The sequence below is a fragment of the Symphodus melops genome (genome assembly GCF_947650265.1).
Source record: "Symphodus melops genome assembly, chromosome: 21".
NCBI classification, from domain to species: Eukaryota; Metazoa; Chordata; class Actinopteri; order Labriformes; family Labridae; genus Symphodus; species Symphodus melops.
In genome coordinates, this window is record NC_136711.1 from 12987231 (window position 1) to 13012740 (window position 25510).

The 25510-nt window shown below is 41.1% G+C and overlaps 1 protein-coding gene across 1 annotated transcript; it reads right to left on the reverse strand.

Annotated features, from left to right (window-relative positions):
• Nucleotides 1–25446, reverse strand: LOC306817371 (SH3 and cysteine-rich domain-containing protein 2-like). The gene is made up of 11 exons (XM_079334185.1): nucleotides 25150–25446; nucleotides 13012–13378; nucleotides 11738–11832; nucleotides 6426–6510; nucleotides 6097–6209; nucleotides 5912–5975; nucleotides 5048–5103; nucleotides 4810–4898; nucleotides 3875–3926; nucleotides 2425–2562; nucleotides 1–2082 (listed from the first exon to the last, which is right to left on the reverse strand). Exons 1-11 carry the CDS (start codon nucleotides 25231–25233, stop codon nucleotides 1984–1986), a joined length of 1242 nt encoding a protein of 413 aa, XP_079190311.1. The 5' UTR covers nucleotides 25234–25446; the 3' UTR covers nucleotides 1–1983.
• Between the last annotated feature and the right edge of the window lie 64 nt (nucleotides 25447–25510).

The following is a 25510-nucleotide window of genomic DNA, read 5'->3' on the forward strand; positions in this document are numbered from 1 at the left end:
TTCATCTGACTTTATTGAGAGATGTGAGGGTCAAAGGGCAGCTAGCCATGCAGAGAACTAGCCTGGCCGAGTGCATGAACGTGTGAGAGAGAATTCACCTGGGTAAAACTGATCCTGAGCCAGCCTTGGTTCTAGTCCGTGAAGGAGATGTTGGAGATGGTGCAGACTGATCCTACATGGACAATGAACTCTCCCAGAGCTGAAGTCTAGTTTCAAATCTTAGCAGAAGCACAGGGTATTTCCTGAATTGTGTGTGTGTGTATGTGTGTGTCTGCGTTTGTATGGCTATACGCTGGAAAATAAGCAGAGTACAAAATAATGTGAAGTGACTAAAACTGTTGTGCATAGTACTTGGAAAGATTTGTGCTGACAGGGCTAAGTGTTAATTGAGCGTAGGGATGCATACATCATTAAGTGGGATAATAAATAATAATCTCTTGCTGTGAGGTTAATGCCCTTAGTTGGCTACTGGAAAGCTGCAAACCTTGAGGAAAGAATGCAATTCAGAGCCTGTATGTACAGTTTTTTTACAAGGCTATTTACAAAGTCTGTCATGTTTTTAATTTACATTTATTGCTGCAACAAATGCAGTTTGTCATTGCCTTATAGTTTATAATGACGGAGCAATAAATCAAGAGGTGTGCGCTAAATGTGCCTTTCATCACCTTCAACAACAGCAACATAAAACAGTCTCAGAGTGAGTTTAAGGAAAATCATGTGCTGGGAGAAAATTATTTTTCAAAACTTCAGCACATTTTTTTATTTATTTTTTGCTGGCTAAATTTTGAAACATGACCCTCTGAGACTGAAAGTTTGACAACCTCCACCACGTTCATGACAACAAAAAACCCCAAAAAAACACTGACCTTGTCTTTATACCCCATCAACCTTAATTACTGCAAAACGTTGCTCCGCTCTACTATGCGAGAAAGGTAAGAACATCAGCAAAGTCCATCTTTGAGATCACGAGCAGATATGACAGCTTATATCACAGGACATAACACACGTGTAATAAACAACGCAGGGAAGTTAATGACAGGAATTAGAATCTTGTGGCTGACTTTAGAGCAACATGGAACAAAGTGGAGCTATAAATATTAAATCGATGTGTGCGAGCGTGTGTAAAGGGAGTGTGATTGAAGGGCGTACTGAGAGAGAAGCTCCCTAAGGTGCACACAAAGCATTTGTCACATTGGAGCTGTGAAAAGCACAAATGTACTATAATACCCAGAGAGAGAGAGAGAGAGTGTGTGTGTGTGAGTGTGCATAATGACTTTCATTTGACCAATGTGTGGAGGAGAAGAGTTTTTACACTTTCTTTGAAAAACGCAATGTTATACCTGAATCCTTTTCTGGCCAGAGCAGGAGGGAGACATGTGCACGTCATGGATCGAAATTAAAGTGCTCGTCGGAGTTGGGTCTTTGTAGTTAACACTCTTAGTTGAGCCAATCAGGTGGATGCAGAGGCCGCTAGAACAAACAGCTAGAATCGTTCACAATCTTTTATGTCTTTTTTTTTTTTTTTTTGCTACACAAAGTAAAATGAACATCAAGTCCCTTTACAGGCCATGACATCATAGTAAAGTAGTCCTCATTTTTCTCATACAAATGGCCAATGGAAATGGCTAGTGAGGTAGCCGGACTTCCTGTGTACTACCATCTTCAACATGATGCTACATAGCTGTTGTTGTTGTGTATAAAACCACACAAAAGTCAAGTTGTGCTACGAAAAAAAGTAGCTCTGAAGAACTTTGAAGAATCACCTCCTGTCCTTCCTTTAACCTTTAAAATCTTCGACAGGGAAAAAGCGACGTTGTGGTTCGTCATCCACTCGAGCTGCTTATTCACTGCCACGTTTTGGAGGAGTGGAGGTGGTGTTTGGTTGGTGGTCAGTGAGGGTGCTGGGCAAACACTCCTCTGAGTATTCCTCCGTCATTGTGAACTTCTTTCGGAAGATGAGGGTCAAGGTGAAGAGGGCCGACATCATATTTCGAGCAGACACTTCACAGGGACCAAGCCTCTCTTTTTCCCACTGCTCAGCCGGAGGAAACCGTCAATCTCCTCGTTTTTACCAACACAGATCTGCAGTATGAGGGATGGGGACGGGGTGGGAAGTATTGAGCAAGAGGAGGAGCGAATGACATTCAGTAATGTTAGAGAGTTTGTGCACTAAGGGGGTAAAAACAAAAGAGCTCGAACAGAGGCCATAACATGCTGTCCTCTGTAATGTCAGCACTTTTCTGCATCAATTTACATACGTTTATTCAGTGTGTGTGTGCGTGTGTGTGTGAGAGAGAGAGAGAGATGGAGAGAGAGAGTGCGTGTGAGAGCGTGTGCATGTGAGTGTGTGTGAGAGAGAGAGAGAGAGAGAGAGAGAGAGAGAGAGAGAGAAAAAAAAAAGAAGTGTAATTTGTGTGTTTCCACCTGGGCCTCTTTCACAGTCATCTGGCCTTTGTCTCGGTTGCCGTGGAAACCGGCCGTGACCTTCCACACCCGCTCACCAGGACGGACCCGCTGCACAAAGTTGGCCGGGAACAATCCCACCTTGTCTCTGCTTTTCCCCTGGTAAACACACACACACACACACACACAGACACACAGACACACACACACACACAGTCTGTTAGTCTTTGAAAGATATAAATAGATATTTCATGTCCTGTTCTGAGCGGGTTTGAATTGCTTGTTGTAGAAAAATCCATGATGCTGACTCCTCTTGTGTTCAGTACAATTTCTCCTCTATGCCGCTACAATTTACTGCCTTATTGCCAAAAAAACAAACTACCACATTTCAATCATTGTCCTGCTGACAATTCAACACAAACAGCAAATCCAACACAGTCATCCTCCACTACAGTCCTTGACTGAACATATCCAATTAGATCCCTTTGTGTGTTCATTACAGTTTGCTTGGCCAGCTGCCTAAATATGCATCACATTTATATGGGATTAAAATACGTTTTCGCAATAAACAGGCATAAGTATTTTTGTTTTCTAATAACCAGTCCAACTCTCGTCATAAAAAAAAAAAGCATCTGCTATTCAAGGCGCTATGTTTTCCAGAAGCTCTGGCACACAGGCAGACATGGACCCATGGGTGGCCACTCAGTCATTCTGCTGATGTCTGGATGTTGACATTTAGAAAAAAACATTTAAACTGAACAGTGGCAGGAAAGAGGAGTCTCATTGTAATTTCTTAAACACAATGTGCTTTGCATGGCGCTCACTCTCAGGACAATGATGACAGTATTTTGCATTAGGCTTCCTTTGAAATCTAGCATGACCATAATAGTAGAACATCAAATAATACCTCTTGGGAAAATGACAAACTTGTTGCCTCATGATGAACATTCCTTTAAATACTCCACAGCCTCTGTCCTGTTCAACTCTTTTTTAGGCTTCGTAAGCTGTAAATGAGCTCATTGCGGGTCTTTAATACAGTGAATTTCAGCAATGCAAACATGATCATGCTGCTGCTGTTTCATGAAAGTGGATATCTAATACTGTTCCTCTGTGATCCATTATGCAAACGCATATCTGTCCTTCAGCAGGTGAAGGTTAAGATCTACAGCTGCCTCATTAAAAACAATCTGCAATCTGTCTTCTTCCTCTTTTTCCTGTTCATGCTAGCAAAGCTCTGCTCACACCAACAACTGGCGTCTTCAAGCACATTCACCAGCTCTGAAGTCCTACTGTGACTGTGTTGTATTATCTTTTTAAAGGCAAGTCAGAGATATTCTAATGATGATATTTTATCTCCCTAAGCACTGGCTGAGTAGAAAGATAGAGAGAAATGGGATCGTTTTCTTGATTTTCAATGGTTCCATCAGTACAGCGCTGTTGAATAGATTTTTTTTTTCCCCATAAAGCTCACCTTCCACCAATCCTCGTTGGAGTCATCTGTAACTTGAACTCTGTCTCCAGGCCTGGAGGGAAAACAAAATGCTTTATTGAATGGTATATTGCTTTGAACCTGAGCTTACAAGGTTAAAAGGTTTTTTGCGGCTCATTCACACATTAATGCACACGCTGATGGCAGCTGGCAGGGTGTTCAGTAAATTTCAGTAAGTGAAATTTACTTAATTAACTTATTTTTTTTAGATAAGAAGATTAGCAAAGCCAACTAAATGCTCTAGTTTAAGGTGACTCAGGTGAAGTAGATTTATTTATTATTTATTATTATTTATAGATCTATTTCTGTAAAAGAAACCAGCCTCACTTTTTCTGTTAATACACTCAATAGGGTGACTCAAAGACAAGAGAGATTCTCATGAAGTAAAACTTTTTTTTTTGTTCGCACTTCACTTAGTTTCTCCTGTCAGCCTCCTTGTATTTTACCTCAGGAGACCCCACGCCCATACACAACCCCACGCCGACTGACAGGGATAGCCTCCCGCTGCGCGGTGCATGATGTGAACAGCCAGGTCAGGAGATTATCTGAAGCAGTCCTCCTGAAATTCTCTCGATTTTTTTCATGAGTGTGAAAACAGCTTAAGGGTCATCTTATACAGACGACTCCTTCAGGTTAGTGCTTGGTGTCAGACCACACTTCGCAGTTTCCTGGTTCTGCTAACAAACAATGATTTCTTTATTTCAAATGTCACATATTCAATGTCGCTGCCTCCCAGGATGCCCCCCCTCCCCCCTCCCCATAAAAAAAAATAAAAAAATCCTCAAACCCCCCACCATCATCCTGCTGAGTAGGCAGATGGTGTGCAAACGTTGATATTATGGCCAGGTACACTCTTCCTCTTCTGTCAGCCAATCTCTCATTTACACATTTGTACAGTATAAAAAAAATGGACTAACTGTAGCTCCAAATCGTCCTTCTCCTGAGGCAGAAACTTGTAGAGAGCCACGTAGGTGTGGATGGAGTGAACCTCTACTCTCTTTGGAGTCTGAGAAAAACAAATATGTGAGGTCGTTATCTCAGTGTTGCTCATTTGAATGTCTGAAACTGAGAGGAGAAAATATGACATTTGAAGGGGCTGACAGAGTGTTTTTCCACCCAGAAAAAGGAAAGAAGCGAGGAACGCTGACTACACACCTTCAGGCTGACCCTGTCTTCTGAATCAGCCTTCTCGCTTTCAGGAGGGGTGAGCACTGGAGAGACAGACGCAGAAACACAGAGCGACAAAGGGAGGGAGAGGAGAAATAAGAGAATATGATTACAGAGAGTTGGGACATGTGTAAAGCAGAGAAAACGTCAGGGTGAAAAAGAACAGAAAAAGGGAGGGTTACACGGAGAGAGAGAGAGAGAGAGAGAGAGAGAGAGACAGAGAGAGAGAGAGAGAGAGAGAGAGAGAGGTCTTGTCACTTTGCAGCAAACAGAAGGAAGGCTGAAGACAAGGTCATTGACTGTAAAGTGGGGAGCGGTACAAACAGAGATGATCCCGTCTCCCGGGAGCAAAGACAGAGAGGTTAAAGTACTGCAAAGAGAACATGCACAGAGCTACGAAATCCTGACAGTAAGACCAAATATCACCTCTGTCAAAAGTAAGTTTCATAGGTGAAAGAATTTCAAATTTTCCACTTTACAAACCTTAGAAATCAAAACGTACTCCTCTTGAGGATTTTCCACAAAAACACCGGGACATTTTTTGCAGAATTAAAATATTAGCATTCACATGAGTGGGATAGGTCAATTGATGATTAGTAACAACCATTTTTGTCTTAAATGTCAAATTAAAATGAAAACTTACACATTAAGGTGTCACGTCTACACGGTAAATACGGAATTAATATATTTCAGTTCATAAATTAACTTAGGTCCGGGAGCAGGACCACGCCTAAAGCCACCTTCAGTCCCCTCACAAGCCTACGTGTACCATCCATCCCACTCCACCTTGTTTGTCTCAGTTCTTTGACCCGCCCTCCATTCCCTTCCAAATTAAAACTATATTTGACTTACTTCCTGGTATTTGTTCCTCTTCAGCTATTGGCTGGTTGTCTTGTTTATCTGGATTTTCCTCTGCCTGTAAAAAAAGAAAGCGATGTGGGGTAGCAAAGTCAACAATATTCTTTGTATGATTTATGTTAACAGGACTGTGTGGGGTTGACCGAGGTTGTCTGTGTAATTCATGTGGGGTTTTATACCTCATGACACGGTGACTCTGAGATACTGCTGAAGCTGGAGCGACTCATCTGGGCAAGCGACGTCCCATAGCGCAGCGCCTCATACACAGGGTCAACAATGCTATTATCTGCCTCTGCACACCGCCAGAAAAGAAGGAACAAAGCAACACACGTGCAGTTTTATACCAGACACTTCACTGCAGCACACACACACACACACACACACACACACGAACACACAGTGACCTGTCAGGCATCAAGAACTGAAGGCCACAGACATGGTCATCAGTCATCTTGATATTACAGTTGTTTAGTGCTGCTAGAAATCAGGCGAGGTTTCCATCGCTCACCCTGTGCAGCCGGAGCCTCTCTGACCACACCCAGCTGATCAGATGTGAGCAGAGGAGAGCTGAAGTTTCTCTTGAACGCTCCCGTCTGAGGCCAACAGAGAGACGAGGAGACGGGAGAGGAGGGACAGAAAAAAGGAGAAACGTCACTTGAGGCTGAAATAAGACAAAGTGTTAAGTGATAAACTGTGAGCTGTAAGACAAGTGGAGGATTGACCTGCAGAACATGCAATGAAACTGGAGCATCTGAACATGTGCAAGGAAGTATCAGAGTGCTCTCTGAGACTGATAACTCCTTCAACTGACTTTGACACTGATACTTTTAAACATGATCTGAATCTGTATATTTATTCTAAACGCACAACACAATCAAAAAAGGAGGGTAGAACTAGTACAACAGCTCCCCAGTTTAAAATGTCTAAATATTTGTAAATAACCCCGTTGTTGAGCATTAGTTTCTGTACATGACCCACACGACTGACGGCTATCTAATAAAGGTATAAAAATCCCTCTTACTTGATCAAAAAACATTTCAGTCTAACCGTCTTCATCAGGTATAATCATACCCACCTTCCAATGATGGTCGGTTAGACCAAACATTGTGCGATCCAATAAATCTCAGCATAAAGTGAGACCGTGTGCTTTCAGTTTTAACCTCCTCCACCTGTCATACATTTAGGTGTGCCGAGGTTTTTCTTCATAGATATACTGCGCATGTACAAAAGTCGTTCCTGACCAGTGGTATAAAAAAAGTGTGAATAAAGTTCCACACAGTACGGATATGCCGAGCCGTGTTTACGTTTTTTTCATTTACATATTATTGATTTATTACTGTTATTGAATTGCTGGGTCAGCATGCCACACATTAATCAACCTAGCCAGCATGTTTACATTATGTATCAATGTAAACATGCCTAATTAGCACAACAGCTACATTTCACCAGTAGTGTGTTTCACCAAACACACACATGCACACATATATACACTGTATATGATCACAGGACAACTCAGCAGACAAGCTCAGACGAGCTGGCAAATACTTTGTACTGCAGGAGGCAGAATTTAATGTATTATCATGTGTACTTCTGTACTTATATCTAATGTTTAAAGATCAGTTTGACACATTTAAACAGAATGGTTAAAAGACCAAAAGAATCTATTCGACACTTTCTTATTACTGGATACTTAAAGCTGAATTCAGTGATGTGATCTATTGTTGCATTTCAATAATGAATGACATTAATAACAGGAAACCTTCTCTGGAGTATGACTGAGGATCTTCTGCCTTTGAGCTTACTTCTTCATGTGGTTTCTGTTAGACTGTACATGGTTAGACAGTACAGATGTGCTACTGTACAACTCTGATCTGACTGTTTCTTTATTTAGCACATGAAACATGCTCACAGTATTTCACTCATCAGATGAAGAGGGCCATGTACAAAGGGCTGTTTTGAACAGAGGCTCTGATGTGCTGCTCTTCAAATAGAAAGCGTTTTTAAATATAGCATCCCTTCATATTTTAATCTGAATCAAAGACACTGATATAAACTGAATTATTTTTCTGTCATTCTTTAGGACTTCTAATGGATGAACTTCCTATATAATCAACCTATTCTGATGATTTAAATGGACACGTTTAAATACACTTTAAAAAGATATTTCTCTCACATACAATGCCTTATCATACGTCAAGTTGGAGGTAATGATTACAAATCTACTACATGAAAACATGATGTTGAATAAGTTTGGATGAGTGTGCCTTTAAGTTAAAGTAGGAGAACGTAATATTATGAAAGGAAATGACTGCCCTGACGTGTTGGCAGATCGTGTGAGTGTCGACCTTCTTAAAAGCACAAAAGTCCCCTGAAAGTGAGACATTGATTTACGGTTCGGAGGGATTGAGATGACTGCTGCAATACTGACAACGACAAATTCACCCACATTAGGTCCTCTTTTTTTTTTTTGGCAGGGTTTATATTTGGCTTTGTATGCCTTCATTTTAGAGGACAGGGTGGTGGATAGAGTAGTAAACCAGGTGAAGAGAGTGGAGACTGATGTGGGAAAGAGAGGGAGGGTGGATGTCGAACCTAGGCTTCTGTACACTGGGCACTTGACATCACCACTCGGATAATTAACTCCACTATGCACTTGTGAAATTATTTTTAGATAATTCCAGGAGGACTGTCCCTGAAATCCGTCTGATCTGGTTGTTAAAACTTGCATCTCACAGCGGGAAACTTTCCACACCCTGACAGGTCCGACAGGCTATAAGATCTCGAGATAAACTTCGGATGGACAAACACAGAGATAAAGTGAAATTTGCTAAAAGTTATGGCTGAAGAACTTTCTATCAAAAATGTACATTTCCCTCCAATTCATATAAACGTAGAACTTAAGGCCCACCAACGTTTCTGAGGATTTTTCTCCGAGTACGGTTTCTATTCTCCTTGTTTGAATCTCACAATGTGCTTTAAAGGAAACACGGAAATGCAAAATAAAAGAGCTCTCAGTAGATAAACTTAATGCTATGCTAGCTGTAAGTTGATGCGTTTGAATGACTGGCAGGTACTGTTGTGGGTCACTTCTCAAGCAAGGACCGTGCCACAGCAAATTATGTTTTACATATTTCTTGATAGATCATATGAATGATAAGACAATGTATGATAAGACTATGAGGAAAAGAGGATGTTGTTAAATAATGTCCTCAATGTTTAAAATCTCCCTTTCAAAGCAAATCGACAGAAAACAACCTCTATCACACACGAGTGTATCTGCACTGCTTGATCGTAAAGCACGACTGGACACTCTTGGATTTATAGAAGTTTTAAAGAGCAAGCAAGCAGAAATGTTCCACTTTGCTCAGAGGACACTATATTTCAGATTAGGATGTGTGTGTGTGTGTGTGTGTTTGTGTGTGTGTCTGTACAAAGATGTCCTGCAGAAGCAATTACTTCCAGCAGTGCCCAGCAGGCCTTTTTATTTAATCAAACCGCAATACATCTTGAAGTTCAATTAACATCGATAAGCAAATGGTTATCATTGTTGTAATTTAAAGAAACGGGCTGAGAGTGAGAGCCAGACGGATGTCGGTTATTGTCAGTCTCTGATCTAACTTCTTTACAGGGACTTGTGTTAATGATTGAACTCTTTAAGGTTGATCATTGACTTTTGCCAAAACCTAAAATGATAAATCACTTTTTGGAGAAAAAACTTTTTGTTTCTTTTTTGATCTGCGAGTCTAATGGGACTAATTCCAGCTGTTTCCTGTCATTATCAACCTGTTTCGAACTGTCTTAAATAATATATTTGCCAAATATTTAACGTTTTCTTCGCTCTCGCCTTTTAAAAGCATGATCATGAAAAAAAAAACGTAAAAAAAAGTGTAACATAAGGGCAAAGGGAGCGCAACATCATCTGACAAATAATCACATTGGACTATTAGCCCTGGTTTTGGATTTCTACACCTCCGGGTTCTGGGTCTTTTTGAAATGTAAAGGAGAAGTAGCTCAGGAGGAAAAACAGTGAAAGCTCATATAAATCATTTCAGCAGTTCAGTTTATTCAAGATGATGTACTTACATAAATCTTTAAAAATGAAAAAAGTAGAAATACCTGAGATGGGTACAGTAAGGTACATTACTTGAGTGGACTTGGTTGATCACCATCTTTGTGAAGGTGTTTGCTCCCTGCAGCACTTAAACTGATATTCATTATTAGTTACACTTGGGTGGCTGCCTCCTCCTGCTGCTAAAAGACATTTTGCTCTCCTCTCCTTGCAGATACTGAACAAGTACTCGCTGTGGTCTCAAGACATTCCAAAAGTGAGGACTATTTAACCTCTAAAAATTTAACTTTACCTCCCAATCGCTTGATACATCAAACTAATGTCGACAATTATTTATCAAAAAAAAAAAAAAAAAAAATCTGAAATCTTAACTATGTTGCGGTAAAATTAATTAAATCAAAGCACAAACAGGCGGTTAACAAGCCTTGGATGACACAGACATGTCGGGTTATGACGATGTATACGAAGTGGCCTTAAATGCCATCCTGATACAGTAAAACGCCCAATCCTTGCTCTGATGAGTGTGCAGTGATCGAAAAGGACACTGCTGCAGGCTGCGTCGAGAGCCTGCCATGTCATATCCTCGAGGGATTGTGCGCGCCTCAAAAACACTGAATTTCACAGTGAATTAGCCAGACCAGCTGGTACAGGGAGATATTGATTTTTCAACAGAGTCAAGAGGGGAGGAAGGAAATGTAGCATCCAGACAAGAGGGGAGGAAGAGGAAGAGAGCGAGGAAGAGAGGACGTCAGCAGCACACGCAGCGAAGAGGAACACAAAGGCCAAGTGGAAAAGTGTTGGGACGTGGCCGCTTTAACAACATCTGTGCCATCCTCACCACTACCTCATTCTTCTCGTGGCATTTAGAAACAGGAGAACGTTTTATCGAGCTGCTTCCCTTTCACACGCTTCCAACTGTCTTAGTCGACTTTGCAAAGCCCCGGTCAATCCCCATTCCATTTATAACCTCCACCTTTTTGTCTCTGCTGGTTTGAAAATGGCTTTATCCTCTTTAAACAAGGCGGGGGCTCTGAGGCTAAGCATATTACCAGCCTATGCCAACCGACTGAGGGAGACAATTACAGCATCCAGATGCTGTTTAATTCTGCTGACACAATGCATTCTCGGTGAGTCTCTGGCCTGTGGAGAGCTCACACATTTCCACTCACAAACAAATATGGAAACTGTAAATATGTAATTAGCTTCGTAAGATAGATTGTTGCGCGTGGTTATTCGTGTTTCTCACAGACAACGAGAGCAAACAAAGAAACACCAGAGCACTGATTTGAAAATGAACAATGAATACAAAGACACGCTGAACAGTGAGTGGGCTTTAATGTTAATGAGATTTTGTAGATTTTTTATGAACAACTTAAGAACTCTAAATGTATAAGAGACGATTAAGGAAATATCTGTAAGTTAAATATGTTGTATTTTTTAACAGTTATTTGAAAATGTTAGTAAAAAGTCAGTCAACCAAAAGTATTTCAAAAATCACATTTTACACCTTTTATGATGCAGCATATTCCTGCTGCTTCTTCACTGACCACGTGTTCATTTCAGCTACTTTGGGGATGGTGAACATAGGATGACCACTTGTATGTAGGTGTCATATCCGCCAGAAAAGGAGGAGACACTTGTAGAGAGATGCGTGTTGTAATTCATATGTGTTGGCTTTATGGTGTCACTGTTAGTTTCATAAAAAGATTCAAAGTCCCCAGAGGTTGGACCCAGTTATGAAAACCTCTTACCTTGCCGTTGCAGGGCTGCTGGGAGAGTTCTGACGAGCACCATAGGTGAGCAGCCAGCTTACACGCTTTACAACGCAGCCCCTGCTTGGAGTTCCCTGCAGGGACAAACATGTCACTGCAACACAAAGCTATAGACGAAGGCGAAAGACAGCTGTGACCACATCTGTTTTCAGAAACAGGTTCAGACCTCTAAAAACGGCAATATCAGTTGTGTTAGCGTAATACAAATGAGGGAAAGAGAAAGGGAGAGCAAATGTTTGCGATGCTGGTATTCACAATGTAGATGATTGTGTTTTTGTTTTTTTCCATTTTACAAATACATAGTTTATTCTATAAAAGAAGTCGGTGTCCAACATGTTGTTTAGATCATGAGATCAACGAGAAGTCTTTTCTACAGATAGAGCAATGAAAGCAGAGAATAAACCCTGGACTTGGATTGTTCTTAAGACTGGTCAGAAGGCCACATTATAGACCTGTAATCAAACCGTCAGAGATCACAAGTGGCTCCCCTGTACTCTATCATCACAATCCTGAATTGATCCTGAAAGACGACTGACACAGGCTGAGCTCAGCCACGGTTTTACACCGAGGTTCTTTCTACAGCAGAATCTGAATAAGGTGCCTTCTTTGGTAACAGAGAAGCATGTTAAATACTGTCTGAAATCAATTCTACACAAGAGACACACACACACACACAAAAAAACTGATTTAATTGGAATATGTTTTAGCGAAACAGGTTGTGGAAGGTGTGCTGTTAACTCTGACATGTGGAACAGCCTCGCTTAACATGAAAAGTACAGCAGAGAATTGTCAACAAGGTAAATCTATACAACCCCCAGAGGAGGCATGTAAACAAGATTGGACCGCCGAGCTTGCCGTCAATAATTTCAATGAAGACAATTTGCTTTTAAAGAAATAGACCCATTGCAAAATGTCACACACTTAAGATTTGTTGATGATCCTGACTAACCCTGCGAGAACCACAAACCGCTCAGTACTCAGTGAGAGAATGAGTCATTTGTGTGAACTAACCCTTTAAAGTATTTGTTACGCCTGGTCCATTTTAAAGCGATTTCTTTCCACATGGGTGAAGAGAAACTTGATTGCCAAATAACATACTGAAATTACCCAGCATTTATTAAACTGTTTGTTCTTGTTGTTTGGGGACATTCACCCCACAGAAAACATGCGTTGCTTCTGATCCTGGCTAGTGTTTCCTCAACTCTGTCTGACAGGGCTGCAGATCTCCCATGAATGCTATGTTGCTGACCTACCTTGGATCATGTGTTTACACCTCTGGCAGCTGGTGGGTCGACGGAAGACATGCTCCTGGAAACAGTGGGTCTTGACCGGCTGGGCCTGAGACTTTGGCTGCCCTTTTGAGGTCACTGACAGCGAGGGACTGATGGACGGCGAGTGTGAGGACAATGAGGCGTTGGGACTGATGGACGGCGACTGAGGGGGAGAACGCTCGTAGGCCAGGGGGGATTCGGAATAGGGGGGAGGAGATAATGGAGGTGGAGGTACGGTGATGAGGGCTGTGGGAGGGCGAGAATCACCGTTGCTGCGCTGGAAAAAGTTGTCCATGCTTTTGCTGCGCATGACAGATTTGAAGGACAGAGAGCGCTTCAACCGCTGCAACTGTAAGACACAAAACAAAAACAAACAGCAGATGCATCAAATTTCAAACCGTTCAAAATACACTGTGTTTTCGTTTCATTTGATGATCACAAAGTGCAGAGAAAAGTAAGAGCAGAACACAACTATACTCAACTGTGAGAAGTTTAAAGGTCTCATTTTAACTTTTAACATTGCTGTGAAAAATATTCCTACAGACAACCACTCTTACCAAAGAAAGAAATAGTTCTGCTCTTACACTGGAAAGTTTTGTTTTTTAAATGTGTTTTTGTCTGTCCTCTCGTTGACTACAAATGTGCAGGCCTTACGTGGAAAAGGTGAGGTCATGTACACAAATCAGGACTCAACAACATTTAAATCCTATTAAGAAAAATATCGGATTTCTCTTGTTTCCAAGCTAATCACAATTAGCCATGTAGCGGTTCACCTGCTTCACAATTAACCGCAAATTAAATCGACACGGATAATTACTCGCAAAGGTTCAGCTACACCATGTCAGCAGACTTGAACGTTTGACTAGACCACACCCACACAGATACACCGACAGCACAAATAAGCAATGATACATGTTGAACAATTAATAAGGGAATAAAAGGTTGCTGCTACCTAATGTCATAAAAATCCTATTTATTGCTTATCCTATTATTGATTACTTCCACAGAACCTGACAGATCAATCCTTTTCTAGTGACAATAATTACAGCAACAGTTTCAATTTAAAATTTGACCAATGTTGATGGCTTTTAAATGTGTCATGAAAAAAACAACAGAGTCCAGCAGGAGGTGAAGTGCACAGTTGAAATGAATCAGTCTATTAAACTGCAGCCTGTTAGCGTTACCCTCTGACTGCCCTTGCCTTGTCTGCATGGCGTTGGATGTTCCAGCTTTTTTTTTTTTTTTTTCCTCTCCATCTTTTTTCCTGAGTTCACAAATTCGCCATCCCTCATTAATCCCTCCCCGTCAATACCCCTTAGAATTCACGTTTGATTGGTTCTATCGAGCGGCCTGCATCTTCACGTTTCATGCAGTCGGTGATGCACTGCAGACGCCGTGTTTATCTTTGGCTCTGTCGGATGCCTCTATCTCCTGCATGAGTACAACCTGGCTGTTCCTGGCTACAACAAAGGGGGAAACTGATAATGACAATCGATTACGGCGAGTTTGGAGTCATATGATCTACTTTAAGGAAATAATACCAGCTATGGACTCATACATCAAGAGAATGGCCTGGAGAAAGAGGCCAAGGAGGATAATAGGTTCCCATTACTGAGGAGTACCTCTTCCATTTACACTGAGCTCATTAGCTGTCATTGTTAGCGACTGGGTTGAGCTTCAAAGTTCATGGTTTTTTTTTGTTTCATTCCTTAAACTATAATGCAGGTTTTATATACACCCGTTTCTTTATGTTTCTATATGATGTGGTACCGTCCTGTCTATTGCACCCCTGAGCTTTGAAATTCACTGCATCACCCATCTCTCTGCTTTACAGAAGATTCGATCAATTCTATCGAGCAGCTTCCTCTTTTTCTTCTTTAAGCTACAGATTCACAGATGCCAATTAGTTTGAGTGATGAAAAGAGTCCTCTCCATTGACTCATTAGTGAGTGCCTCTCGTAAATGTTTTCTACAGGGAGCTGAGTCCAGGCTTTCCTTAATGGCCTTTTTCTTGGCTCGACCGGTGGCCCATTCAGTAATGGATGTTCCTCTCTATTAGATTTTTTTTTTTTTTTTTTTTTTACTTGTCTGACTTTGTTAATCTTCTCAGTGGTGACGACAAGTCTTTGAACGGGTTCAGACGAAAAGGAATTCTTTTAGGTTCAAAGCAGCAAACACAAGACTGAAAAATCAATATCCAAAAATTCCTCCCGGATTTATAGGAAAGCGATAATGAACTTAAACAGGACTTATCTGAACTTAAAAGAATAAAAGATAATTGAATTCTTAGTCTGTTATAAAGTTGCTAAGCTGAGCTAAAGAAAAATCCACTTTCCTGAGCTATAACCGTCATTAAAACCCTTTATCACCAACGGACATGCATTAATGAAAGCAATAAATGTTTGTTAAACAAATTAAATTGGATGGTTTTAAATAAATTAGTGGTGAATCTATTATTCAGCAGTTCCTTTACACTCTCCCATTCATCCACTTCTTTGAAAGTCCAGACAGAGTGTTTTACGAAGCTAAAAAGATGCAATGTAGTCTCGCAATTTGGCAACTGCTCCAAACACTTTTAAAAGTCCATCTGAGGCCGAGAACATTAACTGGCCAGAAGATAGGGATGTAGATCTTCTAAAGTGAAGTTATCTTGGATTTACAACCAAAGAGGAAACCACAAAGACCTGAAAGTGAAACGTTTCATTAACTCAGGAAGATGCATTATTGTACATTTTCCTTTTCCAAAACAACTCCAAGGTGCTCTGGTTGGCTCAATAGCTAGCATTTGTATAAAATGGAGCAAAGACCTTTACTAAGGTGGCTTTTTCTGAATGGATTATGAAGCAGTATTAGAGAGGACATATTATCCCCCCCTTTCCAACATATATAACATGAATCAACACCAGAGGTGTGTGACCCTGTGTCAACAAGCTAGGTGTGTGTCTCATTAAGCCTTCATCAGGCAAGTGACTATTTTTGGTCATTTCCATACACATTACATATGGCCACGCTCCTGCACATCAGTCAGGTCGAGAAGCATTTGATCCTCACTCAGCCAATCAGAAGAGATCACCCTATGTCACTGATCCTGGTATTGTGGCATTTGAACCCAATATGGGAACTTAAAAAATTTTGAAAAATGTTTTAACAGAAATAAAATTCTGTTATGTCCCCCAATAACACTGAGGTTGAATTTTTGAATTTCATAGTATTTCAATGAGCGCCCTATAAACTGTTAAATACAATGAGCCCCCCAACTTTTGAGCACTTTTCTCTGTGTTGTAAGAACACAAACTGGACTGGAGGGTTTTTATTTCACATTTTCTTGGTCAGTAGACACTCAGGGACCCAAATATATGTTCAAAAACACTGTCAAAGTGGATTTTTCATTAAATTTCCCATTTAAACAAATTAGACGCAAATTCAGTCAACATGTACACGATATCTGTCTTGGCTACTAAATTGTGTCGGTTGAAAAATGGATGTATTTTGTTTATAAGCCATGGATTTCAATGTTGGAAAAGGCAAACTCTTGCAAAGCAGCCATACAAATTTTTTTTTTCAAATTGTGTTAGTCTGACGAGGTCTCGGTATATTTAAATATTTCCAGGCATTTTGGATTCCACCAGTGGAAACACACAAAAATAAATAAACAACGGAGAGGTCCCAGACTTCAGTGTTAAAAAAAAAATCAATTGTTTAAAAAAAAAAAAAAAACGTTCTCATAACTTGATTGTCCAAACACTTACAGTTTGGACAATACAGTCTTATAGTTAGAGTCTGACAGTTACTCATAAAGGAGAAGATCGATCTACTTCACAATGTTGTGTCTTCTAATAGGCACACAACTGGTCACTATAGTTTGTAAGTATTGAATAAGAAGTCTATTCTAGAAGTTATTGTCGGAACATTCTGATTGGCTTAACAGATGTGTACAAATGTGTCTAAAGATCATGTCATGACTGTTAGAGGACTGTGTTAAAAAAACAAAACTAGTCTCTTCTTTACATGAAGACAATTTCAGTAAGAGTAGCACCTGATTCATCCAGTTTTTTCCTTTTTATTCTTTTGGCAAGGCAAACATGTTCTTGCGTCTGAAATTGTGGAGCTGCAGCAGACATCACGTCAGACATGCATCACCATCCTGATTATCTTCCATCTCTCATTGTTCTATTTTTTACATTTATGTGTTGGCTTGCATAATTGATGATACTATAGCAGCTGGTGTGAGACAGATAGTCTCTTGTGTCTTTTCATACTTTCTTAACACTCGACCCTAAAAACAGAACTGAAATTAATAGCACAGTTCGGATGAATGCAAAAATCTCTGTCTCTGTGTCTCCATGGCACTCTTGTGTCTCTGTGTAACGTTTTTGAAAAGTCTATTTATAGATTTCAGAACTGGGGACCGATCAAACTCTGAACTACTGGCAGCAATTAGCTCATCACAGTGCCAGTAGTGTAGTGTACTAGAACAGCCTGTGGTTTGGGAAAGAAGATGAAGTGAAGAATGAAAGTAAAGAATGCCGGCAGTGACAAAGAAAGGGAAGAAGAGCAGGTAAAACAGAAGCAAGAACGGGTAAAAATAGCACATATAGAGAAGAGACGGACAGAAAAATGCCACATAAGGATGCGTGAGGTCCCATTTTTCGTTCACGCCTCAGACAGACGGAGCAGATTTAACAGTCTTGTTCTATAGCGATTTAAAAATGAGCACAGGGATGTTTGGTGGAGGTTTCTAAAAATAGACTGTTGTGAGGTACGCTCGGATAAATTAATGATTAAGAAGGGGGGGGGGGAGGATTCACACAAGAGATGCCTGTAAAAAGGCGCAAACATATCCTGCTGTGATGTTCTTCTGTGCCATCTTTTTTTTTTTTTTTACACAACACAGTGATAATTCAATGAAGCTACTGGAAAGAGCTGAGGTGATTAAAGACAAAATCTCAGGTAATAGGTCAACACTGATAAATATTGTAGCTAGTCTAAACTACAGTGGGTATGTTGTGAAGTACATACACTCATTAACTGTGTGTGTGTGTGTGTGTGTGTGTGTGTGTGTGTGTGTGTGTGTGTGTGTGTGTGTGTGTGTGGCATGTTGGCGTGCAGTCTTCAGGAAAGAGGATTAAACTTTTTCCAACTGAACACCATGTTCCTCATCTCCTCTTCAGCCCCACTGTGCGTGTCAGAGCAGCGCTATGCATGAAGGCAGCCGACTGCCTTTGAAATTCATGTTGTAAAGAAACACCTCACAAAAGGTACTATATTATAAAACGTGTCCACCCTGACAGGAGGAAGCAAAGCATCATCATTTACAGTTCAATATGTCATTCCCACGTTCCAAAATCTGACAACCAAACACAGACATGATTAACGCGTACTTTTTTCAGTGTGATGTTTTCGAGACCTATTAGCCACAGACGGCTAGTAAAATGACTACAGTAAATGTATAACGAACATGCAAACGCACAAAAAAAGAGCCATCACACAATACTCCAGAAGGACATTTTCAGACAAAGATAAAATTCACTTCTGCTTGGTCACATCTCATCTGGGCCCAACAATGAATCAATTGGAAGACTGGCTGCAGACGCATAAAACTTAATGCTTGAAGTCATAAAAATGTTGTCTTCAAAGCACCGACTACTTTAGGTTTATAAGCCGGTGGGCTTGGATGGTTGGTTTTATATATCGAGTGGAACCTTTAACAGTGCCAGAGCCATGGTACAGATTTTATTCATCAGAGGCCACAGGCGCAGCACATTGCTTGATGAAACACAAGATCAAATGCAGCCTTATTCAAAATATAATGATTTTTAAAGTGTTTTAAACAGCCTATTCACATCTTTATAAGTTAATGTTTGCCCTATAAATGACTTAGTAGCTGTAAGTCAATGTGTAGCGGTCGTAGAGTAAAGCACTGTTTTAGGTACCTCCAGTTTCAGGGTGAACTCACACTAGACCTAGTCTTCCCGTCCCGTGCTGAAGGTTTCTTTGCACTGACCAAATTTTGTTGTACATGTACAATAAAGACCTTCTATTCTAAGTGTGCTCGCCCCTCTCCTCGTTCCCTCACTGGCCTGCATTCATCCTGCTCCGGGAGTAAACAGGCCTGAGCGGGGTTACTTCTTGTACATAACGTTGTTAGTACAACACACACTTGGCTTTACGGACACGGTCAGCACATCAGTCTTGAAATCAGGAATAAAGACCAACAGAACAGTTGAGTTTGTTGAGGAAAAGAAACAGTCATAGAGCTCCTGTAGAATTTAAAAACCATCTTGAGAGAACTTCACGGTTAGTTTACGGACTTTGTGGCTTATTTGGAGTCATTTTAGTCAGATACAGCTATAACTCTCCGGGATCTTTTGATAATTGAAGGCTGTCCACATCGTCTACCCTTACCCCCTGTACGTGAAATTTTTCATGACGAATCACAATTTTTCCAAGCGTACCAGGGTCAAAAAAGTGTATCGTGCTTGAGCATGGATCAGAGCATTGTCGAATGAACTACACTTTGGGGATTCAGCATGCTTAGGCACAGTACAGATTGTCCAGTATGAAAGTCTATCCAATACTTACCTTCAGACACTGTAAACTCTGGCACATTGCATTCCCACTGCAGAGCTTTTCCCCAGACATACAGTATACGTCTACTTGTGATAGTCAAAGTATTGCGCACAGGATCCTGATTAAGTTTGGCATCTTTCTTCCAGGGACCCGGGCTTTAAATTAAAGATGACCTTATTAGGCACTGCTCCAGCTGGAACCTTCTAGGTAGAAAGTGCACCTACTGAAATGACCTTTTGTGCAAATGGGAAGTTGTAATACCTCGATGCACAAGCTGCATGCTGGTCACCGAGAAGGCAACAAAGTGATGACTTCCAGAGCAGAGTACGTTCTCTTTCCATCTCTACGCATTGAATGGGCCATGAAGAATTAACACCATTTAAAATGAAGTCTTGTTGCATCCATATCTCTCATTCTGTCATTATAGACAGTTTAAAAATAACTGCATTTCTAAAAACGAAATGAACTTCTTCTCTATCTCCCTCTCATAGTCACAATCACAGCTCTGTGTTTTGCTTCAAACAAAGAGCTGAGTTTCAGTGACCCGCGAGTGTCTCGCGAGCAAAGTGTTTGCCAGCTCACGACTGCCAGAGTGTGCAACAAAAGCAGCTTGTGTTTCCAAATCCAGACATTTAAAAGGCTTAAATCCACAAGGAGCTTTAGCAGGTAGTGTTAGGCGACTGCCACCGTAGCTCTTTGATTTTCACGCGATGGCAAAGCAACAACACTCATTGGGCTGCTCATTAAAAGTTGGTTATCCTTTGATTACCAAATAGAGCTTAACCCATTTACATTAAACATAGATACAGAGATTAAACAGCAATCCTCTGGATTAAACACTCAGTAAATCTAAAGTACGGGTTGTGTTTGTTTTATTTGAATTGACCGTGGTTTAACAATGATCATTCAGTAAGAAGAGCACCAAATGGCATCTCTCTTTCTATTTTTTTTAATTGACCTAAGTTGTTGGCCTGTATTTTGTGTGGTACGACACAAACTGCCTTTTTAATTCCCTGTGCATCTCTTCAAAAACAAGGACAGGAAGTGTATCATAGGTGTTTAAGAAATAACCTTCTTAAATGGACTTTAATGTGTGTTCAGGGATTCGATCCTTTGATATGAGCGAAAGATTTAAAGCGAGAATTTCATCCATTCAGGGGAAGGATTATTCAGTTAAAAACCAAAGTTTTAAACTTGGAGACAACATCAACATATTTATAATTATTATGAATGACTGAAAAGTATCTCAATGCGAGAGGCTTATTTGTGGCATGCTTTTGAAAAAGTTGATGAAAGTGTTCCATTATAGCTGCTGTCTTCAGTTCTCTTCACGGAGTCTGTTACTCAGAACTATCTATTATTTAGAAAACTTCGTCTCCATGAAATCAACAGCTCTGCCTTTTGTGGACAAGTTACTTCAAAAGGTGCAAAGTGTCAAACAAAAGGACGAAACAAGGTCCCCTTCTTTGCTCTCTGCTTGACCGTACAACGAAGACTCGGCTGAATCAGCAGCATGTTAGAATCAAGCACAGTAATTCAGAGACGTCACCATAAATCCAAACAGAGCTGGTTTCGCCTCCTTTGATTCTTTGTTGGGTTTCTGTCTCTCCCCGTTTGGCCTCCGTCTCCCTCTGCTCCACCCTTTCCTGTGCACTCTATAGTTTTTCTTTCAAAAGGTCAGCAGCGCCTGTCAATCATTCTGGCAGCAGAAACAAACATATCATGGCCTGTCAGAAGTCAGACGGTTGAGTGATGTCCTGCTGACAGCGACACGGATACAAGCGCAAGGAGACGCCGCACGCTTTGTCGTGAACACATTCAAATCATACGGATGATTCAGACTTGACAGGAAAAGCTCATTAAAATGAGTTTAGTTGGCTCTTAAAACAGGAAATTCCAACTTTGTAAATGTCTGCACTGTCAAAAGTCCAACAACACGAATTAAATAAAATGTTGTTTCCAGTTCCCCTCGACACCTGCCTCTACTGTTTAACTTTTTCTTTGACGGTTTTTTTGTGTCCTTACTCTTGCTCTCCTCCTCAAACCTGTACTTCTCGCTTCTTCCCTTTCTCTCTTTTCTCGTATCCCTCGCAGAGCTATTCTTGTCCTCCGGTCCTGCCAAGAACCACGGCTACCATCACCGGCAAGTCACTCAGAGATATGGGTAAAGTGGACAATGCAGAGAAGGAGAGAAAAAAGAGAGAGAGAGAGAGAGAGAGAGAGAGAGAGAGAGAGAGAGAGATTAAGGCTGAAAGATGAGGATAGGTGATGAGGAAAGGTGATGTGAAGGTGGGGAAGAAGTCAAGGTTTTGGGTTTCATTTTAACAAGCCAATAGGAGAGAGAGAGAGGGAACGCCTTACCCTGAAGTGGGGGAAAAGAAATTAATTAGTTTTACAGGCCGATAAGGAAGTAAGTACAGGAGAAAGGAGGTGATAGGTGAGAAAGTGATTCTGAAGGGCAAAGTCAGGAGAAACAGTTGCCATCATTTCCTCTCATAATGACGTCCTCGTGGTTGCTGAGAGAGCGTGAGGCTGCAGACCATTAACACTGCTACACCAGTTGTCCTTTGTGAATACAAACTGTATGAAGCTGCTGATCCTGAGCACAGCTCTCACACCCTCACCTGCACAACAGTGTAGAGTTTAGAGACATAAGTCGACAGTTTGTCATATTTGTTTTGTCTGCTCTCATTCCGAGAAGCTGCAGGAGATCAATACAACTTCGAGGCAAGGATTACAAAAGGAGGCAACAGCCATCGGCCACATAGCAAAGATTAGCATACAAACTGAACAGGGGGAAGCGGCTAGCCGGGGCTCAGTTAAAGGCAACAACGTCTTAAGCTCAATAAAAGTGTGCAATTCATTTAATCCGCACAAACATGGAAGTCTTAATATGGGGAGAGATTGTTAATTGTGGTTATACGATGGATTATTTCTTTGCTAAGGGGTGTATTTTTCCTCTGCTGTTTGTCTGGGCTCCAAAGGCAGACAAGATTTATTCCGGCACAAAAACACCAAGAATCCGCACAACGCTTTTTAAGATTTCAGCTCTGGATTCAACAAATGAGAGAGAGAGAGAGAGAGAGAGAGAGAGAGAGAGAGAGAGAGAGAGAGGGAGATAAGTTTCTCTCTCCTTTTAATAGTCTGTACGCTAAGATAAACAAACCCTCAATTTTGTCCTGCACTTTCAAGCATCACTTATCCACAGTCTAGTTCAAGAAGCACAGATGTTTATTGTTATTGACACCATCAACACAACATGTTAGTTGTCCGGTTCTTAACGTAAGAGTCGTGGTCCTCCTGGTCCTCTTTGGGGGGGGGGGGGGGGGTACTTTTGCTCCAATCAAGTCATTTTCCTGCAAATGTTATACACAATTTCCTTCCCTATATGACCCGGAGAAATGGCACGACACAGTGAATGCTCTCGTTTTTATCTGGAGTTGGAAGACACAACATGAGCATGACATCAATCTGCTTTAACTGTTCAAGAGAACGCATGTGACACAACTCCTTTTGACTATTGCTATTTCTTCACACACTCTTTACTTCACTCGTCACCCACTATACAGCTCTGCACGTCAAACGGCGTGTGCTCAAGGTGATTAAAGAGGAATAATAATATTTTAGGAGGCGTCACCTTGCCCGTAGGCGGAGGAGGTGGAATAACTAGTCCTTCTCTGTCACAGCGTCTATTAGGCGCACTCTAGGAAGCCGGTGTGCCCACTTAGCACTGCAATAAATACTCTGAGAGCTGAGGGACAGTGGAGGGGGGGAAATCAGGAGTGAGCGATAGAGGAAGGAGGAAGAACTGATTATGTGAGGAGTTAGACTGCAGAGGGGGGACGTTTGAGGAGCTGAGAAAGAGAGGAAAGAAAAGGAGGGAAAGCTAAAACGAGGAAATAAAATGAAAGGCGTGGAGATTTATGGTGAGAAACAAGTGACGCTGCAGAAAGGCCCTGCAGCAGACGAAAATGAAAGAGACCCCACTTGTCACACGCACGTTTAATCTTTCCCTTCCTTCTTTCACCACTGTTATATTCTTTGGCGGGCTGCGGAGTGGTCGGTGCTGCCAAGGAGCTTGGCAAACACGTCAGCTCCGCGTCTGACGCAGCCCGGACGATTGTTTCCTCCCAGTTCTGTTTAGTCTGGATGGCCATTTGTGTGAATTATGGCCCAGCCCCTAGCAAGAAAGCGCAAACATCTGCTAGCTGATTGGCTCATAAATTTACACAGCACCTCACTGGCCCACCATCCATTGTGTTTGTCTGTGGTCAAACAGAAGCAACAAAAAGAGACCCATCCTGCCACGCTTGTTCCAGGTCAACACTGTTCTGACGAAACCACAGCCATTTGTTTTCATATTTGCTGCAATTAAGGTCGACCTCACAGCTTGTTTATGTTGTTAGAAAAACGCAGCAGAGAGATTAAGGTCAAAAAGAAAAGAGAGCGCTAATTTCTTTAAATATGCTGCGAGATTGCACAAGTCTTGATAGCTAACAAGCATTTAAAAAAAGGCTCCTGCACTGCACCGGGGCCGAGGGACTCCAAGGGCCCTAAGAGCGTCAGGAAAATAGTTGACTGATTGAAAACACAGTCAGTGCCTCAAGGTTTTTATCCCCTTAAAGACGGTCACAATTCTTCTTCATAACTTTCATTACTTGGATAGTGCTTCTTCAATTTTAGTAGACAAATAAAATCAATTTTTTTTAAGGAGGTCTGTTTGTGACAACAGTGGCCGGGTCCAAAAACAAAGGCTTATTTCATAATGTCTCTGTATGTTAGAAACAGAAGGTAAACCTTGTGTAAGTGACGTTTTTTACAGTCTAGAATATGGGAGAATAGTCTAGAATAGGGATGACTGTTCGATAAAGAGGGGACCAGTATCACTTTGAACAAAGGTGCAAATAATAAGTTGTTGATTAGGTGTCATCAGAATCCGAATCAGCTTTATTGGCCAGGTATGTTTAACAAACAAGTAGTTTAACTTCGCTAGACTGTGCTTCTTTTGTACAAAGTAAATATTAAACAATAACTATTAGCTAAAATGTAATTACATAATTAAAGGCTAATATATACAATACTAAATAAAATTATATATATAATATAAAATTATACAAATTATTGTGGTTTAAGTGAAGAAAAACACTATCTCCACGCATCTTTCTTCACTCGCCTCGATCTGAAGCCAAAACCTCATCATCATAAAGAGGCCACAAGAAAAGACTGTGTATTCTTAAAAGTCGGCACTTACAATTGCACACACATGCACACGTTAACGTAAAGTCTGACTTGACAATCTATGGGAGGGTAGTTAGGAGAGTTAAAGCGGCTTAGCGATGTTATGCAAGACCTGCAGAATTAGCAGCAAGACAAGCAACGTAAACATTGTAAAGACTGTTAAATAAAGAACACACTACATCTGACTGAAAGTCTTTCAAATGTCACACTGGTCACAGAGGGCACTCGAACTTTATAAAAGCATTTTTTCCTAATCAGTGATCAAGTATTTTGTTTATGTTTCGAGATAATCGAACACAGGTGTGTTGTTACCTTTGATTCAGGTTGGCTCGGCATGGTAGACTGTGGTCGGTGAAGGTTTTGTGGTTCATTCTCCTTTTCGCTGATTTCCGTCATCACGTTTCAGAAAATGTCTCTTCGAAGGCAGAGCAGAAACAAATTGTCAAGTCCACAGTGACAGAAGAAGGGAGGCAGCTATGCCGAGAGAGGTTGAAACATCGCTACAGTGTCTTTCACAAAGAGGTAGAGCTTTAGTTTGAACTGTCAAGTCGTCAAGGAACATCCATCTGGAAATCTGCTTTGAACTGAGACGCGGTATTCCTGGGACGAAGTGCGTCTTGGTCTTGGGTTTAAAGGTTAGACTATTAAAGACGGCACGGTGGACTACAGAATC